This window comes from Rutilus rutilus, assembly GCF_951802725.1.
Source record: "Rutilus rutilus genome assembly, chromosome: 6".
In the NCBI taxonomy this organism is placed as follows: Eukaryota; Metazoa; Chordata; class Actinopteri; order Cypriniformes; family Leuciscidae; genus Rutilus; species Rutilus rutilus.
Genome location: NC_140214.1, coordinates 22,629,400 through 22,647,383, shown reverse-complemented (window position 1 = coordinate 22,647,383; position 17,984 = coordinate 22,629,400). Strand labels below are relative to the sequence as shown.

At 37.6% G+C, this 17,984-nt stretch overlaps 3 protein-coding genes across 4 annotated transcripts; 1 reads left to right on the top strand and 2 right to left on the bottom strand.

Moving 5' to 3' along the window:
* Nucleotides 1–14: 14 nt before the first annotated feature.
* On the top strand, nucleotides 15–1,504 carry mrpl34 (mitochondrial ribosomal protein L34). Its single transcript, XM_084411488.1, has 2 exons — nucleotides 15–157; nucleotides 849–1,504. Exons 1-2 carry the CDS (start codon nucleotides 99–101, stop codon nucleotides 1,165–1,167), a joined length of 378 nt encoding a protein of 125 aa, XP_084267614.1. The 5' UTR covers nucleotides 15–98; the 3' UTR covers nucleotides 1,168–1,504.
* ano8a (anoctamin 8a) lies at nucleotides 1,500–10,813 on the bottom strand. 2 transcript variants are annotated; one of them, XM_084411480.1, is made up of 17 exons: nucleotides 10,443–10,813; nucleotides 8,948–9,058; nucleotides 8,588–8,720; nucleotides 8,294–8,432; nucleotides 8,074–8,170; nucleotides 7,854–7,970; nucleotides 7,248–7,375; nucleotides 6,960–7,121; nucleotides 5,476–5,628; nucleotides 5,214–5,340; nucleotides 4,967–5,022; nucleotides 4,806–4,880; nucleotides 4,068–4,709; nucleotides 3,717–3,908; nucleotides 3,469–3,600; nucleotides 2,826–2,936; nucleotides 1,500–2,639 (listed from the first exon to the last, which is right to left on the bottom strand). In XM_084411480.1, the coding sequence occupies exons 1-17, from the start codon at nucleotides 10,459–10,461 to the stop codon at nucleotides 2,010–2,012; spliced, it is 3,024 nt and encodes a 1,007-aa protein (XP_084267606.1). In that variant the 5' UTR covers nucleotides 10,462–10,813; the 3' UTR covers nucleotides 1,500–2,009. The 2 variants fall into 2 exon arrangements, with proteins under 2 accessions (XP_084267606.1, XP_084267607.1); XM_084411481.1 differs by having other exon boundaries at nucleotides 10,395–10,468.
* Nucleotides 10,814–14,484: 3,671 nt separating this feature from the next.
* plvapa (plasmalemma vesicle associated protein a) lies at nucleotides 14,485–17,760 on the bottom strand. Its single transcript, XM_084411014.1, has 5 exons — nucleotides 17,242–17,760; nucleotides 16,842–16,914; nucleotides 15,606–16,318; nucleotides 14,948–15,449; nucleotides 14,485–14,826 (listed from the first exon to the last, which is right to left on the bottom strand). The coding sequence occupies exons 1-5, from the start codon at nucleotides 17,626–17,628 to the stop codon at nucleotides 14,774–14,776; spliced, it is 1,728 nt and encodes a 575-aa protein (XP_084267140.1). The 5' UTR covers nucleotides 17,629–17,760; the 3' UTR covers nucleotides 14,485–14,773.
* Between the last annotated feature and the right edge of the window lie 224 nt (nucleotides 17,761–17,984).

The window sequence follows — 17,984 nt, the reverse complement described above, 5'->3', positions numbered from 1 at the left end:
TGAGTTTTGAAAACTCCTTCCAGTCTTCCAGCAGAGGAAGAGATGCAAAGCACGTGATGACTTTGGTATGATATTGATGGAAGGAAGCTGTAGCCGAAATGAACACGACGTTACGAACAGCTTTTTTGCGCTTTTCGGGGGCACACAGTTTGCGTTGGTATGTGGCACCACTCATTTCTTTAAAAAACAAGTTGTGGTAAATTAGTTTGCTGAACGTTCTGTTAATTGTGAGTTTAACCAATAGCTGTGGTGATTGAATGAATTAGAATATATTGCAAAACTAGATTAAATATAAATTGCACTAAAACATAGTGAAAAACATTAAAAGAGTGCAGTGATATTTTTATCGTGCATATATGAAGAGTTCAGATGCAAAAGCTTTTAAGTCCCATCTGAAATTTTCTTCTAGAATGATAATTTTTATCAAGCTCGTATATTTAAGTTCAATAATTTCACTTAAATGGCAATGCAAATTACCTATTAATTGTAATTTAAGTGATATTACTTAACTTAAATATACAAGGTTTATAAAAATGATCATTCTAGAAGAAAATTTCAGATGGCACTTAGAGGCTTTTGCATCTGAACTCTTCATATGCAGTATGAAATGCAGTGCAATAAATGCTGATCTCTTTCTTTTTAAGAGCGACAGTATGTTTATATTCATCATATTACCTTTCATTTTTCATTAGTCATTCAAGTCAGACCAATGTACAAAGTCATCTGTACATTGTCACTCTGCCATTCAGTTTTGAGGCACACTGGGTTACAGTCTTTAGGGCTCCTCTACAGTACATGCATGCATCTGTAAATATTTTACATGACATTATGTTCTAATTATATTACAGGAGTAATGGCAGTCACCCTACCATATTCAGCTGCAGTCAACTACGCTCTATCGGTTCCTTGGTTCTGTCAAGGACAGGGGGCGAGCAGAAAACTTTCCTGCAAGGAAACCTGGACATCAAAGCAGAGGGAGCCAGTGTTTTCCAGCAACCACTCTGGCACCATCAACAAGTCCGCACAGTCAAGCGTGGGACAGAATATCAACCAAAGAACATCAAACGAAAGAGGACCCATGGCTGGATCAAAAGAATTAGCGCTCCAGGTGGAATCGAAGTAATCCTGCGCCGAATGCTCAAAGGACGAAAATCCCTCACACATTGAGACTCTGACCGGACAGTTGCTTTGATACACATTTGAAGTGAATCTCAGTTGAATGTCGACTGTGCAGTAGAGCATTTGGGGTTCTATAAAATAGTTGTCAAATTAAATAAATGAATGCACAGTAGCATCCTTTTTTGTTTAATGGATCTCATCCTTCCTCGCACTTCCAGTTTAGTATTTCTTTTCATGTTAAAGGATCCGCTGTATGCGGTGTTAGTCAGATCAGATCAATTACTGTTTGTTTCACAAATGACATCAGCTCACGTTGAAGTATTCAAGTTAGGACAAGTTTAAAATCACAATAATCATATTGAAATAAAAACTACATTTGTCATGATGTATGGTATCATATTTTATTTAAGCATTTGATGTGCATTTACTTTGTATTACGATGATAGTACAAACGTTTAAAAAAAAACAGGGCTCTGAAGTAACAGTGTATATTGTGTCTGATATACTGTTTAAATTTATTTTCACAGTAATTCCATTTTATTGCATTAGGGGTTCACATTCATAAGATCAAAATAAGCAAGGATAATACAATATTTTTAGATTGTCATATTTACTGTTTCATACAAAAAAAAATAATAATGCGTAGAAAAATAGAAAATCTTTTTACAATCTGTATGATTACAGTGCTCATTCAAACGTCCTTTCTTGCTTGCCCATGCCTAAACAGATTTGATCATGCAGGTGTTTTAGCATGCCGCCTTCAGTGAGTAACCAATATGGAGAACTCAGATTAATATATTGTATTAAAATGATCTTTGACATGCAGTTCCAATCACTACATGGTTGCTTTATGATATTTAAGCAAATGTTAAGCATCACAATCAGTGCTTTCACTGTTTTCTTGAAAGATTATTACCAAAGTCTGAGCTCTCACTCTTTTCAAGCTCAGATGAAAGCTCTTCTGATGAGGGATTTTGGTCATTTGTGTGTTGTGCATTAGTGGCCCTTGAGGCATCTTCTGGTTTCGCTTGCTGTTCAGAAGCAGCACCAGAACATGGATTTTCTTTTCCAAAGTTGAAGAGTTTGCCTGGGTTGAAGGACTTGCTGGGAGACTGCGATTTCTCGTGGCTCCCATGTGTAGCTGCTGGCGCAACTGCTGCAGCGCCTTCCTTTTTTATCTCTTGAGACTTGAGGAACTTCAGAAAACCTGGAAGTTTGGCCTCACCACTTGTGGGAGAAGTGGTAGAGGTGAATTTACCCTGGAGAGGGATTATCTGTTTGAGTTTCATTACGTTATTGTTGCCTAAAAGGGAGCTGGGTCTCTTGAGTTTATCTCCTCCAGAGCTGAACTTGGACCCTGGGCTTTTTTCATGGTGATGGTCCTCACCCCCTCTGAGATCAGACTTGTCTTGCTCACTGTCTTGTCGTGCCAATTCCTCTGCCAGTTTTTGATGTTCCTCTTCTTCTTCAGACTTCCTCCGTTGCTGCTGTTTGTGTTGCTGAGCAAGGCGTTCATGTTTCTGATGCACAAACAACACATTGTAAAAAGACAATCACCAAGCCCTTTCAACTCACCAAACCGAGAAATTACATTTATTAGCCATAACATGATAATAATTAATGACTTCTCAGTAGCAGCTGAAAAATGTATATCTATACATTAAAAATATTTGGTTATTGTTTATGCTCATCATGTGCTGTGCTACCTTGAGAGCTTCTCTCCGCTGGTATTCAAGTTTGGCCATCTCATCTGCCACCCAATTTGGAATATCAGGAATTGCAACATGAATTACATATTTGAGCAGAATGGCAAAGTGCTGAAAACCAAATAAGAAAGAGTTACATTCCAGTGACAACACTTAATACTCTAACTCTCATATTCTAACATTTATCAGAACTGGCAGTAAAGACATTTACAATACTGTCAAAGATTTCTATTTCAAATAAATGCTGTTCTTTTGAACTTTCCTGGAAAAAGATGATATATATATATATATAATATGTACAGTGTGTGTATCACAGTTTTCAAACAAATATTTAGGTGCTCAACTGTTTTCAGCATTGATAATAAGACTTGCTTTCTGAGCACCAAATCAGCATATTAGAATTATTTCTGAAGGATAATGTGACACTGAAGACTGGAGTAATGATGCTGAAAATTCAGATTTGCCATCGCAGAAATAAATTATAATTCAAAATATATTTAAAGAGAAGTTAGTTATTTTAAATTGTAATAATATTTCACATTACTGTTTTGACTGTATTTTTTATCAGATAAATGCAGCTTTGGTTAGAAAATTCTTTTTGCAATCAGTTTTTTACTATTTAAATATATTACTTGTCCTTTACCTCTAAAACTACAACAGAGACGATGGCCGCCTCAGGGCTCATCCAGGGGAAGAGTCGTTGCAGCTGTCCACACTGACCAATAAGGTAACAGTTCACAACTATAGCAATCAGACCCATTGCCTCCATTGCGGTCTGTTTAAATTTTAATAACAAACAAAAGTGAGAGAACACAAACAAGTTCAACCAATAAGAAATACAATCTGCTATGAACCATTTATTAAGCAATTAATCTGAATAGATCTCCTGACCTGCCATTGTCCAATGTTTTCAACCCTTTGCCCAAAGGGTCTCTGGAGGCCCGTGCAAAGTTTTAAGGCATCACTTCGGATCTCTACAATGTTGTTTATGAGGGCACACATGGCTGCCAGAGGAAATGCAGAAGAGAAAAGCACAACATAGCCAAACTGTATGAACATCTCCTGGTAATCTTGGAGAGTATCCTGCAAGTCAAAAGAAAATAGTCTTGTTTTTGATATAATTTGTAAAAATGGCATGACTGGGTTCAGAAAGTAGCACATATGTGTCAAAAATAGTATTTATAAACTTGTATTGTAACAATGGCATCAGCTGACTGATGATCAAGGTGGACGGGCACAGACCTCATAAATTAGCATGCAACTTTCAATTTCCGGTTGGGTCAAAACAGTAGATTCAGTCTCCTCTGGAGGGTCCATCCAGGACCTTTTCTTTTCCGTACTGTTGTTGTCCGGAGTAGATTTTGTCTTTCTTCTCTGGGGTCCTAGGGATTTACTCACAGAATCATCCATTTCTCTGTCATCATCATCATCGTCATCATCACGTATATCAAATACTAAGGATGGATCCATTCCTTCCTCCACAAGGGTAGGACTGCCATCATCCTGTAAGCTGTCCTGTGTTGGCGCTTCTACAACCTTGTCTTTGTATTCCACCTTCTCGGTGAAGCTGACCTTCCTTTGCTTCAGACCAGCATCATCATCCCCTTCCTCTGTTTTGGGAACTCTGTAGCTGCCGATTAAACTCCTCCTCTCTCTCTTCTCTGATTGCTCAGGAGGTGTGCCACTTTTTTTCATGTCCAGACTGGCTTGGCAAGTCAGTCGTATTCTTTGCACTATCAAATGGCTATAGTTCAGGAGCATGGTTTGAATTAAGTCCCATAACGTCCTCAGAGCACCTAATTTATGGTGCTCATAGAGATATGGCTGTAACACTTCTTTGATATTTTGTAGAATTTGGCGGAAGATCAATAACGTAGCCAGCATCTATAAATTAAAGAGAGTCATTTTTTTTGTATGGGGTGTAGAATGATTTATTCATGACACATTGTTGCTTTAATATTATTCTGTCGTCTATGTTACCTCTTTTAACCGCTCCATGTCTTTGAGATAAAATCCGATGTAGAAAAGGCTGAGGTAAGAATTTATGAACTGAAACTTTAAAATGCAGAACACAATATTTAACCATTACAGACACACTTCATACATTTATCAAAATATATGAAATAAAGAGTTAAACTTACTAAAACAGTTTTGAGGATGAGATTATTGTCATAAGTACTTTGAAGTCTGTAATTTTCTGTTAAAATTGAAAGATTAATAAACAGGCGTCACTAAATAAAAACCAACAATGAACAAACAAGCAGTGAAATAACCAAGAATGCAAGTTTGCTGCTAATTTAATGACCCAATTTATGATTCAGATGCACACATATTGTAAAATGAAAATTTTGTAAATGCTATTATGTTGTAAGCTGACATAAGACTTACCCATATTATTGAGCCAGAGAGCTATTTTCTTGTACACTTCATCACATACAGTAACAGTTATAGCCAGTAGAATTTTTGGAATAAATCTACATATGCTTGGCAACTCTTTCGTTTCTATGACAAATTCCTGCAAAAGACATGAAATCCTGAATCCTATATATCTTGGGACAATTGCATAACTAATATATTTGAAACTAAGTTGCAGAAAATATTTTAAATAACCTGTTGAAGTAAGATTTGTAGCAAAGTTTAGAGTCCTTACTTGAAGTTCCAGGCACATAAACATGGCCAAGCAGACGAAGCAGAGACAGAGGATGCAGATGGGAAAGCTGACCAACCAGCGGAACATTCTCCTCTTCCAGGGTGGGTAGAAAAACTCCTCACAGCCTGTCACTGGACTGCAACGTTTAATTCCCTGATATTCATGTTGCAAAAGGAGTCAAAAATTACAGTTCAGTCCAGGGGTTGATTTAAACACTGGTGGGAAACCAATATATAATGATCAAATTCTAAACTTAGAATCCTGAAACACATTCTATCACTGTTTCCACAAAAATATTAAAGGAGTCATATAATGGTACATGCACTTTTACAAGTTGATTGTACTGAAATGTGTGTTGGCAGTGCCTATACACAACCATCATAAAATGATCAAATCCATCCAGTGTTTTTTTTTTAATCTTCTTATATGTTTTCCCCCCATCTCAAATCAAGCCGTTCGATTTTGTGACCTCCCACGATTGTTGATTGACAGCAGCGTTTCAACACAGACCCGCCCTCGCTCGTGAGCGAGCTGTCAATCATAGTCCGCGCGGACCGGCGCGGTCATTGTTGATATGCTGGAGCACTGTCTATGAGCAGAATGGCGTCTAAGCGATTGTGGTGTTCCTTCTCAAAGCAGTCATTTTCATGTTCCTAAATCCGAACCGCTGAAGACGCAGTGGCTGAGTTTGTTTTCGAAGGGAATATTCCCCACGATCAATATCAATGCTTTCAAGTTTGCGCGAATCATTTCACACACCAGACTGCTTTACAAACGAGGTCAGTATAAAGCTGGTTTTGCTAAGAAGCTGCTCCTGAAAAAAGGATCGGTACCAACTATTCGTGTTCCTGCTGCACCTCCAGAAGAAGAAGTGAGTGTAACGTTTTATTAACCTTTATATTAATATTTATATTAATCTTTGCAAATCGCTTGCTGCATGCTTCACGATGAATGCGGCTGTTTACACTCAGGGTACATTACGGCATGTTTTCTATGTACGACGTTCTCAATATAATTCATAATCCCACGTTTATAATGAACAACGCGTTATGGTTATTGAGTTATTGTGTTAACAAACGGTGTACGCACAGAACAGAGGGGCGGGGTGAGCAAAGCTCATTATTATCATTTAAAGACACATGCACTTAAACGGCGTGCTGAAAACAGAGCTGTTTTTGACCAGGTAAAATTAGTGTTTTCTTACAATACTAATGAGAATTTTTAATTAAAGTATATTACAAACTTTAATTTAGACCCTAAAGAATCATATTAGCTTGTACAAAAATGGCATTATATGACCCCTTTAAGCAATAGTAAACTGTTTTCAACACTCATAATAAAAATTATTATTATTATTTAGCACCAAATCAGCATACTTGAATAAAATTCATCTTTGGGCAGAGATGACCATCAATAACTTTCACCTGCTGTTATCATTAATTTTGTGTCAAATATAAGGTCATGTAAAAATGTTGTCAGCATACCCGAAACTGTGGACGGGGTTCCTCTAGTGACTCTGTGGGGGTGTCCAGCGTTCCCCACCTGTATGCCAGTTCTGCTTCCCTTCGCTTCCATCTCTCCAGGAACAGTGTTGCCCACACCACATTGAAAATGGCGAATACCACACAGCAGATATCCTGACTTGTCTACATATGGAAAAAAAAGGGTTGGTTATAAAAACCAGGCCTCATTACCAAATGAAAAACTCTTGTATACTTTTTATACTTCCATTCTAAAAGTGTAGGACTCTTATATTAAGGAAAATAACCTGCCTGATCAGACTCAGCAAAGATCCAGAGCAGAAAGCCAATCACTGCTGGATACAGCATAGAGTTGGTGTAAAAGCCCAACCACGCAAAGTACATGCCAATCTTCACACCAAAATAATCACACACATCATCTGTCAAGAATAGGACAACCAAATGATCAGCATTTGAATAAGCCATTTTACAATATGCAATTAGAATGAAAGTTTATAGGGAACATTTAATTTTCCCCAAAACATGGTAAAGTCCAATTGAGAGATTGTTAGATTGGGACTGGGGTAAAATACAAAACGTCTGAACTGCAATACAGTCAAATATGCCTAGACTAACATCATATCTTCACAATGAAGACTGGCTCCTTTTTAGAGCTCTAATTACACATAACAAGACATGTAGTGACTGGTAGTTCATACTGTAGCACTTCATATTTGCTTAGAGCAAATCAGTCAGCACTGTAGAAAGTAGATAGATACACATGAGTTTGTTTGCTAAAGGAAGAGCCGTGGCCTGGAGGAATCTCATTACACAAACACTGAAAAGCACTAGCCATCTCAGAACAACTAAAAGTTAGTCGCCTCTTGTGCATGTTGGTGAAAATATAGGAGTTCTCACCTAGAGGTTGCCTCTCACAGACTGCCTGAACCCAGGATGTCATCAACTGGTTCAGGATTCTCTGCTCATGAAGGGGAAACATTTGAAGAATCACGCCCCTGGCTCTAAGCTCTGGTACTGCCAAGGACACACAAAATTGTGTTCAGATTTGTGAAAAAAACATGAATTCTTAAACTAAAAACAAAACATTTTATAAGTAAAGAATTGCTGAAACATCTACTTATTGGTTGACCCGCCAGGAAGTGAATATTATGAAGGGCATCGCCCTGTTTGGCCCGCAGATTATCCAACCAATATTTGATAATACTCTGACGCTCCTAAAAAAAATAACAGAGAAAAATTATCTCATGAGAGTGTTGGTAAAACCTTTATGACATCAGACATTCATGATTTCACATGAGGAAATTGTGTAAGGCAGGAAATGAGAGATTAAAACAGACCTGTGATGTGAAGAAACACAGCTCACTCTCAATGTTTTCATAGATGTCATCCTCCTCACACGAAAACCTGCGAGTGCCGCCTCCATAGCGTGGCTTCACTTCCTTTTGCATCCCCATCTGTTCAGCTCCACGCAACAAGCTTCAGACAAAAATCAAAGATGATTCTGCTGCTGTATTTATTTAGGACTGAGTGACCATCCGTCAAACGTTTCAGACTTTTAATATGGAAAAACACAATACAATAACTGTGGTGAGATACTTCTAGAGTCAAGTAGGTTGTCTACAGTGTCTTACTTCTCAAAGGTTGAGGCAATGAAGAATGCATAGGTGTGCGTGTGTTTATGCTGTCGGATCTGGATTCTGATTTGTGGAATTCCCAACCGGATTTGGTTCAGTAACCATAACAGCGTATGGTCATCTGTGGTGTCTGTGAAAAAGATAACAAGCTGAATATGGTTATCATTAGATCTAATAAAAATGTATGTTAAATTCACATTTTATTATCACTCTTTATTTTTTTATATAATGTAAAATAGATGTTATACAAAATGCACATTTACATTCATATTATAAGGTACATACTATTTAAGATGTAAAGCTGAGAAAACACAAAAAACTGCATTAGTGCAAAACTGAAAGATATAAACTCAGCACCTGGGAATGTCATAAGAATATCACAGTTTTCAGTGGGTGCCATTGCGATGGAAGATTTATGCCCCATGAGGTACTGCCTGGCATGAAAGAGACGACCTCTGAGCAATTTCTCTGTTTGCAAGAGGAAAGAATTTATTGTTGTGGTATATATATATATATATATATAGGTCAAAACATAGGTTTTGGCTTGTTCATTTGGTTAGTTCAATGTTACCAACAAGCCAAATCCAGTATTGTGTTTTGACCCAAAAAGATGAACCCATCTTTTTTATATATAGTTAGTAGACAAAATATGACACCTGAAACGTCTGCACTCTGCACACGTGGTCACAAACCACTTCAGCTTTACATTTGAGCTATCAACCAATTGAGGTCAAACCAAACTGACAATTCTACAGAGTCGTTGTCTACCAAACCTCACTTTACACTTATAAATCCTTAAAGCTTTAAAGCTCAGCATTATGCCCAGAAATATGGTTAAATAAGAGGTTGCTGGCAGCATGCTTTTGTATGGAAACTGTTCCTTTCAATCGAATAAGAGGATTATTGCTAATGTGCCAGATTGAATCAAGTTGTTCTTTTATTTACCAGAGCCAATACGTTAAGTGCAGAGTTCCTCATGTGGAAGCCCTCGTTCTAAGTTTAAGCAGTTATTTGGAGGAAACAGAGTCCTTGTGTGAAAGATGTCATCAATTTTGTTACCACTGTGTCACAAACCGTGCTCTTTTTTTTAGTGACAGTTACATGAAGTGTGAAGAAAATGACAGCTGAAGTTTTAACATTATTCACTTTGGCAGCCTATAAGGGCTAAAATTACATTTCATGCCTGAATTTGTTGAAGAATAAATAAATAAATAAATAACACACTATGGTGCCATTCTGTGATATTACCGAATTGCAAGAGATAAGGAGGACAGAAAAGAACAAGACAAAACGATGTAGCTCGATGTAGCATTTAACAGTGTGACATTACAAATATGCATTTCACTTGCTATAGCTCTAGTAGCTTTTAAAGCACAATTACAGATTCAAGTGACTGCATTCAAACATATTGATGTTGTCAAACATAACATGCAGGAATCAATGGACATATCATGAGAATGGTTTTGCCTCAAATATATGGGGTCAAATGTTAAGATGACATAATGGTTACAACTTGAATGAGCACAGTTACACATAATTTCATAAATATGTAGGAAATATTTATGTGTATTAGGTGTTTATGTGCCAACCACATACAGGTGAAGCGTCTATCCCCATTTAACACACTTACAAACAATATCAACAGTAGATAACGAACAGGCAAATGATGTCTACTGGGCAAATATCAGACCTTCAGATATCAACCTTTAGTTTTGTATCCTGCCCCATTAGCTATCAATCTTGTCATACACAAGAAAGAAAACACAGCGATACTGAAACAAGAATATTTTAGATTTGAACTAACCTAGGACAGTTGGATAATGCAAGCGTCTGGTATGTGAGTGTCACTCACCTAATACCGCCGAGGACATCGCGTGAGATCTTCGCTTTGCTCTGCTTTATGAATACGTCAGCTGTGCTGATGCCGTCGTCGGCGCTGGTGCTGAAACTGCTCGGCCGAAACCAGCGAGGCTTCCCCAGCGGCGAGAGCCTTTTTTCTGATGCAAACAGGTGCAGAAAGTCCATTGACCGCTACATAAATCGCCAATCACATGTTGACATTGATCAGCCATGGCGCTGTCAACACTCAGCAGATTTCCTCATCATTTTACAAGAGCTGTTTCGGCTACCATTTATTTGGCCGCGTAGCTCTATTTCGCTGTGTTTGTTTTCCAGTAACTTGTCAGTAAGTTGTATGCGCCATCTGTCTCCTCTTGACTGGGAAATTACGCAACGTGAGGTGCATAATTCATAGATGTTCTGAAACGAGCCAATCACATTGACTGCGCAAAGCGTTCGGCGTACAAAGAGGTGGAAATTCAGTACAGGTATATGACAAAAGACTGCTCATGAATTCATAGCGATCTGAACATATACTGAACATAGGCCGAGTCTTGCTGAGGGTTTTATGATTGAGCTATATTTCAGACAATGTTGATCACTTGTAATGTTGTATGTCCCATATGAACTTGTTTAATGACTAACAATAAAAAGCTGACGTGTTATTATAGGAATTTCTTCCCAACACATTAATACAAATCCAGTAAGTTTTTTTCTACTTTTTTTTTTCACCAGGATGCCTTTACCTCATGTGTTACCGAATTCCCTAGTACTAGAAAATATTCACATTTAAATATTTTTATTTAAAAAAAAAAAAAAAAAAAATGTCACTACACTTTATTAGATTTTAGTGCATATAACATTTACGTTGTGTTACCATCCCAGTTACCATCATAACTCCCCTTTATTAACGTGTATTGCATAATTAAAAAAAAAGAAAAAGAAATTTAAAGCTGCAGTCTGTAACTTTTTTGGGTTAAAAATTATCCAAAATAAATTTTTGAGTGCTCAAGTACATAACCAGCCAGTGTTCAAAACTATCTGCTTGCCTTAGCTCGATTCAAAACGGTAAGCATCTAATAATATTTTTAATTCCAGTGGTAGCCTACTGGTGGATTTCCGCAGGAAATTCGAGCACGTCTTTGGGTCATTACGTCACATCTGTAGGCCTACAAGAGGGTGTCTCAGCTAGTAGGCTATATATTGCGTTTGAGGATGTTGGAGGTGGAGAATAATAGCCTTTTCTCACAGCACTTGATATAATTAAACTTATCAATTTGATAGCGAATCCAGAAAGGTTCAAATGACAATCACTGGCAGTGACAGATTCACCCGTTGTAAATTGCAAAAGACTTCGGACTTCGGAGTGGCTACAGAAAAAAAGAGACTGCATCCGGGCCTATGCGAAAACAAGGATAAATATCGGAAGGGCATTACAGTGTTGATGTTATTAACATAAACAACTTGAGAACAAAGTATAATTTGCATGGTTTGATGTGATATAAGTGATCGTTAGATTTAATCAGCGCGATTTACTGCAATGCTTTTTTTTTTTTTTTTTTTGGTCAGAACAAAAGTGGATTTTACTTACTTGTTCAGATGACATTTTCCGGTGAAAATTCTTATGTTGGTCATACTTCCAAAAAGTAGAATCTGTGATTCCGAATGACAGTATTCATTCCACACCGGCGCGGTGACTGACAGCCGCACATTCTCCTCAAAACATTGGATTCATCCGCGCTGTGCCGTGCCGAGGCACAACCCACGTAAAGTTGATAGTTCCGCGAATAACTGCAATTGCAGATTTCGAACAGAGATGGCGACAAAGAGGAAAAACTGCGGACTGCAGCTTTAAAACAACATCAATGACACTTTATCTCATATTTTGCCAGTAAGGGGCGATCTTAAATCGTCAACCTTATTACCATGATTTTGGTCACTAAACATCTTAGTGATATTTGTATATATATTTGTATATATTTTATAATTGGTTTACGGATGGCCGTTCAGCTTGACAAGTATGTAGGCCTAAAATTATAATAATCACATGGTATGTTTGATGCTTTACTGTTACCCCTAATATGGAAACATAATTCAGGTTGATTGGGACACTTTTTGCCATTGAGTTGACTGCGAAAAAGTGTCCAAATCAACCTAAATTCACCCCAATATATATTTATATGTTCTGTCACAACGACTGACCAAATTTAAGGCTGCACTGATATCTTAGACAAACACACAAATATAATTTTTTACTTTTTCTATTAACATTTTGTATGTGTCTATAATTTTAATGTCTATTATATCAGAATGAAGCATATGGAGTAAGTTCTGCAGATCCACATAAAAAAATTATCAGATGAATAAAACAAAATGATTAAAATGTATTTTAAAGGGAATTTGTTTTCTCACAGCTGTAAAGCATATACATTTCATAAACCAGACTGTTGCATTTTACCTGACATTGTCAGTGACAAGTTCCATGTAGTGGTGTAAATTAATATTTTTAGTACATCTTAACACATTTTAAATAGCACTTGCTGTTTTCATCATTTTGAAAAATTGCATAATCTAGACCCTCAAGAGACCATGTATAGAGGTCAACAACAGAAGTGTTTTGGCCTTTAATGTCTTTACCAGAATGGTGGGCACAGAAGGGCCAAGCAAATAGGAAATGCAATTAGTGCTTTGGGGGAACAAAGAATCTGAGCTTTTAGAGACAAAAGGTGATGAGTTCTATGACCTAGGTAGGAAGGATATAATAATAATAAGCACTAATGCGTTTCCTGGTGGAGGGTGGAGACGGGATATTTACCTCGAGATGCGGAGCGGGAACGCCATGATTATTTTCCAAATACGCCAAAGAAAAACGTAATAAGTCTTAGTGCTGTTACAATGGGGCATGCTGGAAATAAAAAGGCTATAAGTAACATCTGAGTTCAGAGACACTGGCACTTAACATTCCACACCCGCAAACAATAATCGCATTGTCTACAATAGATACAAAGATCTTTCAAAGAAGTTGACAAGACGTCAAAGCCACCAAAAACCTGTCTACTCTCTTTGAGAACAGGAGATCTTACTGTCTTAAGTGGAAAATCACTAATGTCAAACAAAGGATATCCTTTAACCTGGATAGCAGGCTCCTTCTGTGACGCCTCTATATATTAATTGGCGCCCTGTTTCTTTGCTTTTGTCTGATCCACCTTTTTGGCGCTTCAACAAGCATCCTGTCACTTGGTGACAGGATGCTTGTTGACATGGGACATTATTTTAATTGTTTTACATTATGTTCACATGGTGCAGGTTGCCAGTACCTACTCTGCATTTTAGATCCATTTCTTTCTTTATTCACAATACACACTGGCAGCATATTTAATATTAATCATATTTAAGGTTATTATTTCACAACATATTTATCGTCAGAATGCATTAATGCGATCACTTTACTGAGTTTAGCTTTCCTGCACGTTGGTTGAGCGATGACTCGGTATGACACTTAAAAGGATTTGCTTTGGTTGGGGAGCGGCTCTGTTTTAAATAGTGCTTCCCATTGACGCAAAACAATGACAATAGCCTGATGGTTAGCCAGAGCTATTTTAAGCTTAATGTGAAGTGGACCTATTGAAAACTTCATTGATAGTTCTTCTTGTACGCATGTTCATTTTACTGCATTGGTGTCATACACCTGTGGCCTGGAGTCATTGTATTTTTCTGTAAACACATTTTGTTTAGTTTGTTTACAGCTTGTTTGGTGGCTGAAAGAATGCAAAACATTTTAGGCATTTACTTATATCAGGTTCTGTAATTATTAGTAAGGCATATACACTTATTAGTATATTGCAATTTAATATAATTAACTGCAACATTATATTAATATTACATCCAAGCCACATTTACCTTTTTATAAGCAGATTAGTCTTTACTAGTGCGTCATGATTTCTTTCGGAATTATTTGAGCAATTATTTAACGGACTAAAATAAAAAATAATAACATGAATAACATGAATAAAACATGTTGACATGAATTTTTTTTGTTCATTTACTTTTTTATTCCACCAAGACAACAACAACAAAAATATTACTATGAAAGACAACTATAGTGATAGACACATTTTTTATATACAAGATATATATTTATATACGATATATACAAGCATAAATGCACAAAATACATTATCAACTTCACCCCACAAAAATAAAATGTATATTAATATTCATAATCACATTACAAACTTGCAGCAGGGTCAGTACATTTAGGTTTTCTATTTTCAAACAGTTAAATCAGTCTATATATCAACACTCCTGGCTTATCCTGATTTTGCCAGGACTTTGTTCATTCCCTCAATTTGGGATTGAATAACGAAGCAGCTCCTTCAGATGGAGATTTATTTGGGCTGTAAATTGAACACAAAAGGTTATGCATTGTGAAAATAAGCCGAAAACACTATGAGTAAATAAAAGAGAATCTATTAGTTTAAAAAGTGCAGAATCATACCACTTCTGCTTGGTTTTTACCTTGGCTTATTGTTTGACCGTCACTCCCACCCGCTGTTGTTCTTGCTCCTCCAAGAGTCGCTCCATATCCAGGTGCATTAGACCCGACTGAGTCAAAACCTGCACCTCCTACAACTGGTTTTCCCATCCCTACTCCAGTTGATCCTGGACTGTTGAATGCTGTTGACCCTGGACTTACTCCACCCAAACTGCTTGTCCCTGTCTGAGCTAGACCTGTTCTACTTAGACCTGACCCACCTAATCCTGTGCTGCCCAGTCCACTTGAAAGGGTCCCTGTCCCGCCTGGAGCTAATGATCCTGTCGCACCTGTTCCTATGCTGCCCCATTTTGTATTTGATCCTGCACCGTTAAAATTGTGAAATGCTGGCCCGGCGGAGCCTGTCCCTGGCCATGGCACGTTTGGCTTGCTCAGTCCTGTTGAACTCAGACCAGTTCCACCAGCATTTGGCATGTTTGGTGAAGCGAAGAAATTTGGCATGAATGGGTTAGACCGCATTAGTGGCTGAAAAGGAGAGAATTTAAAGTTCATTACAAATATAAACACAATAATTTACAACTGCAAACATAATTGTTTATAACATTACAATAAAATACAATCATTTATTTAAAAAGAGAGTAAAACTTAGTTTATTTAAAAGTTGAAAGACCATAGCCTCACCTTACAGCTGGCAAGTGAGGTATTGAGAGTCTCAATGGTGTGTGAGAGCATTTTAATTTCTTTTTCTTTCACAGAAATAAGATTATCTTTCAGGCCGTTGTCTCCTTTTAGTTTTTTGTTCTCCAGCAGAAGTTTTTCACTGACTTGGTCAGTCTTGAGCTGAAATTGCTCAAGATTCTTGCGATTCTCGCGAATCATGGCACTGCGATTCTGCTTGCACCACTCAGTGTCCTCTTTCAGGCGTTTGTTCTCTGTCTCATATTTGGCATTTTCTCCATTAATTTTTGTGAACCGGTTCCCCACTATGTCCAGATATGACTGGAGCTTGTTCTCAACTTCTCTTGAAAGGCTGCTACAGTTTTCCCTAATGTCTTCAAGCTGATTTTTTTGTTTATCGCACGTTAGCTGGAAAGAAATGTGTTTTGAGAAGAGGTCATCGATCCTTTTGAGGAATTCTTTGGTGATGTTGGGGATTCCTCGTAAAGAATCGACAAAATCCTCTTTGCACTTCTTTTGATACAAGTTGAGTTCTTCCTCAAGGAAAGCCTTGTCTCGCCTCAGTTCAATTGTTTCTAAGTGATACCTATCCTTGTCTCTGTTGGAGTTGTCTAACTCAGTTCTCATAATGGCCATCGTCTGAGTAAAGTTCGCTTTGATCAGCTTGAGCATTTCCTCTGACTGCTGGAGCATACCTTGCAAACGTCTGTTGTTGTCTGGAAAAGCAAATTTGATCTATATGTTTATTGAACCCAAGATTTCTACATTTACTGACCGAAAACTTACAGGCAGCTTACAGGTTACAGTGTGTTAAAGGGATAGTTCACTCAAAAATGAAAATTCTATCATTGTTTACTCACCCTCAAGTTGTTCCAAACCTGTATGAGTTTCTTTGTTCTGCTGAACACAAAGGAAGATATTTGGAAGAATGTTTGTAACCAAATAAATCTCGGTCCCATTGACTACCATAGTATATTTTTTTCCTACTATGGAAGTCAATGGGGACCGAGATCTGTTGATTACAAACGTTCTTCCAAATATCTTCCTTTGTGTTCAGCAGAACAAAGAAACTCATACAGGTTTGGAACAACTTGAGGGTGAGTAAATGATGACAGAATTTTCATTTTTGGGTGAACTATCCCTTTAAATTAACAAAATTCAGAATTTTTGTACTGATCTACCTAAAAGTAAAAGTAAAGTAAATATTCAATGTAAAAAAATTCTGAACAACAATCTCACCATTTGGATCTGGACAGAACATAGGAGGGCATGAGCGAGGTGCAACCATTCTTCTATCCATCTCACATCGAGACTGTAAAAACAAAGCAAAAACTGTTTTTTTCTGATGCTCTAAAACTCATGTAAGTTTACCATTAACATTCTGCTAACGTTTTCCAGAATGTTCATATAACCAAGGAAAAACATTCTTAAAACAAAGTTGACAGAAATTTCGGAAATTACTGTTTCATAGCCTATTGGAAACGTTAAGAAAACATTATTAGAACACCACCCATCATGCAATTATTAAATGCACCTTTTTTTAGCATCTACCTTCTCACTAGGGCATTCTCTTTTGTATGAAACCTATCTGCAACCAATCAATTTGTTGAATACATTTGAACTTTGTCCCAAATCTCACCATCACTTTGTTGATGTTCTGTATTGTCAAAGATGAGGTGTTTGCCAGTTTGCGTAATTCAGACAGAGCTTTGTCATTGCTCAGCTTCGCAGTGAGAGTGACGTTCAGAACTTTGGTGAGGTTCTTTTCCTTCCCGCGGAGAACGAAGTTTTCCATCGTGAGTTTGCTGACACTTTGGTCCAACTCTTGCAGTCTTTTTTCCTCCACTGTATGCTCGGGTTGTCCGTACACCAGAAAGAGCACCAGACTCGCAATGATCAAAGACTGGATGAGTGAGGAGAAAAAGAAGACAATCTTCATGTAGTAACCACAGCTCTTGCCTTTCGACTTGTGCATCTTCTTGGCAGCCAAGCCAAAGTTGGCCTGAGAATAACCACTGTTGTACATCACAGCTTAAATGTGACCTTATCAATGAAGCCCCAGGTTCATTCACTATGCGAAAGTGTTCTCCTAAAACATCAAAGGCAAAATAAGAAGTGAAATATATTAACGCTGCCAGCTTATATTATTTCCCTGCACCTCCCATTGCATGACGCGCCCCTGGTCCACCCTATGGTCATGATTCCAGAGGTTAGAACAACATCACGCACTGCTGAAGAGGCTGGCCCGAACCTAAACTCTACATTGTTCTAATATGTATGTCCTGCCAAAACAGATCCTTTTGTTTGACAGCATGCTGGCACTTGAGAAAGCACATGGTTGACGGTTTGACTACGTGCTGTTTTGAACAGTCATTCAGAGAT

Bases quoted from the DNA above. Each gene is read 5' to 3' on its own strand.
- mrpl34 (XM_084411488.1), top strand. From the start codon at position 99: ATGAACACGACGTTACGAACAGCTTTTTTGCGCTTTTCGGGGGCACAC. The intron at 158-848 runs GTATGTGGCACC...ATTATATTACAG, and splicing joins GGGGCACACAGTTTGCGTTG to GAGTAATGGCAGTCACCCTA.
- ano8a (XM_084411480.1), bottom strand. The intron at 8,721-8,947 runs GTGCTGAGTTTA...TCTTTTTCACAG, and splicing joins TATTCTTATGACATTCCCAG to ACACCACAGATGACCATACG. The intron at 8,171-8,293 runs GTCTGTTTTAAT...TATTTTTTTTAG, and splicing joins TGTGTTTCTTCACATCACAG to GAGCGTCAGAGTATTATCAA.
- plvapa (XM_084411014.1), bottom strand. From the start codon at position 17,628: ATGTACAACAGTGGTTATTCTCAGGCCAACTTTGGCTTGGCTGCCAAG. The intron at 16,915-17,241 runs GTGAGATTTGGG...TTGTTTTTACAG, and splicing joins AGAACATCAACAAAGTGATG to TCTCGATGTGAGATGGATAG. The intron at 15,450-15,605 runs GTGAGGCTATGG...TCTCCTTTTCAG, and splicing joins CCTCACTTGCCAGCTGTAAG to CCACTAATGCGGTCTAACCC.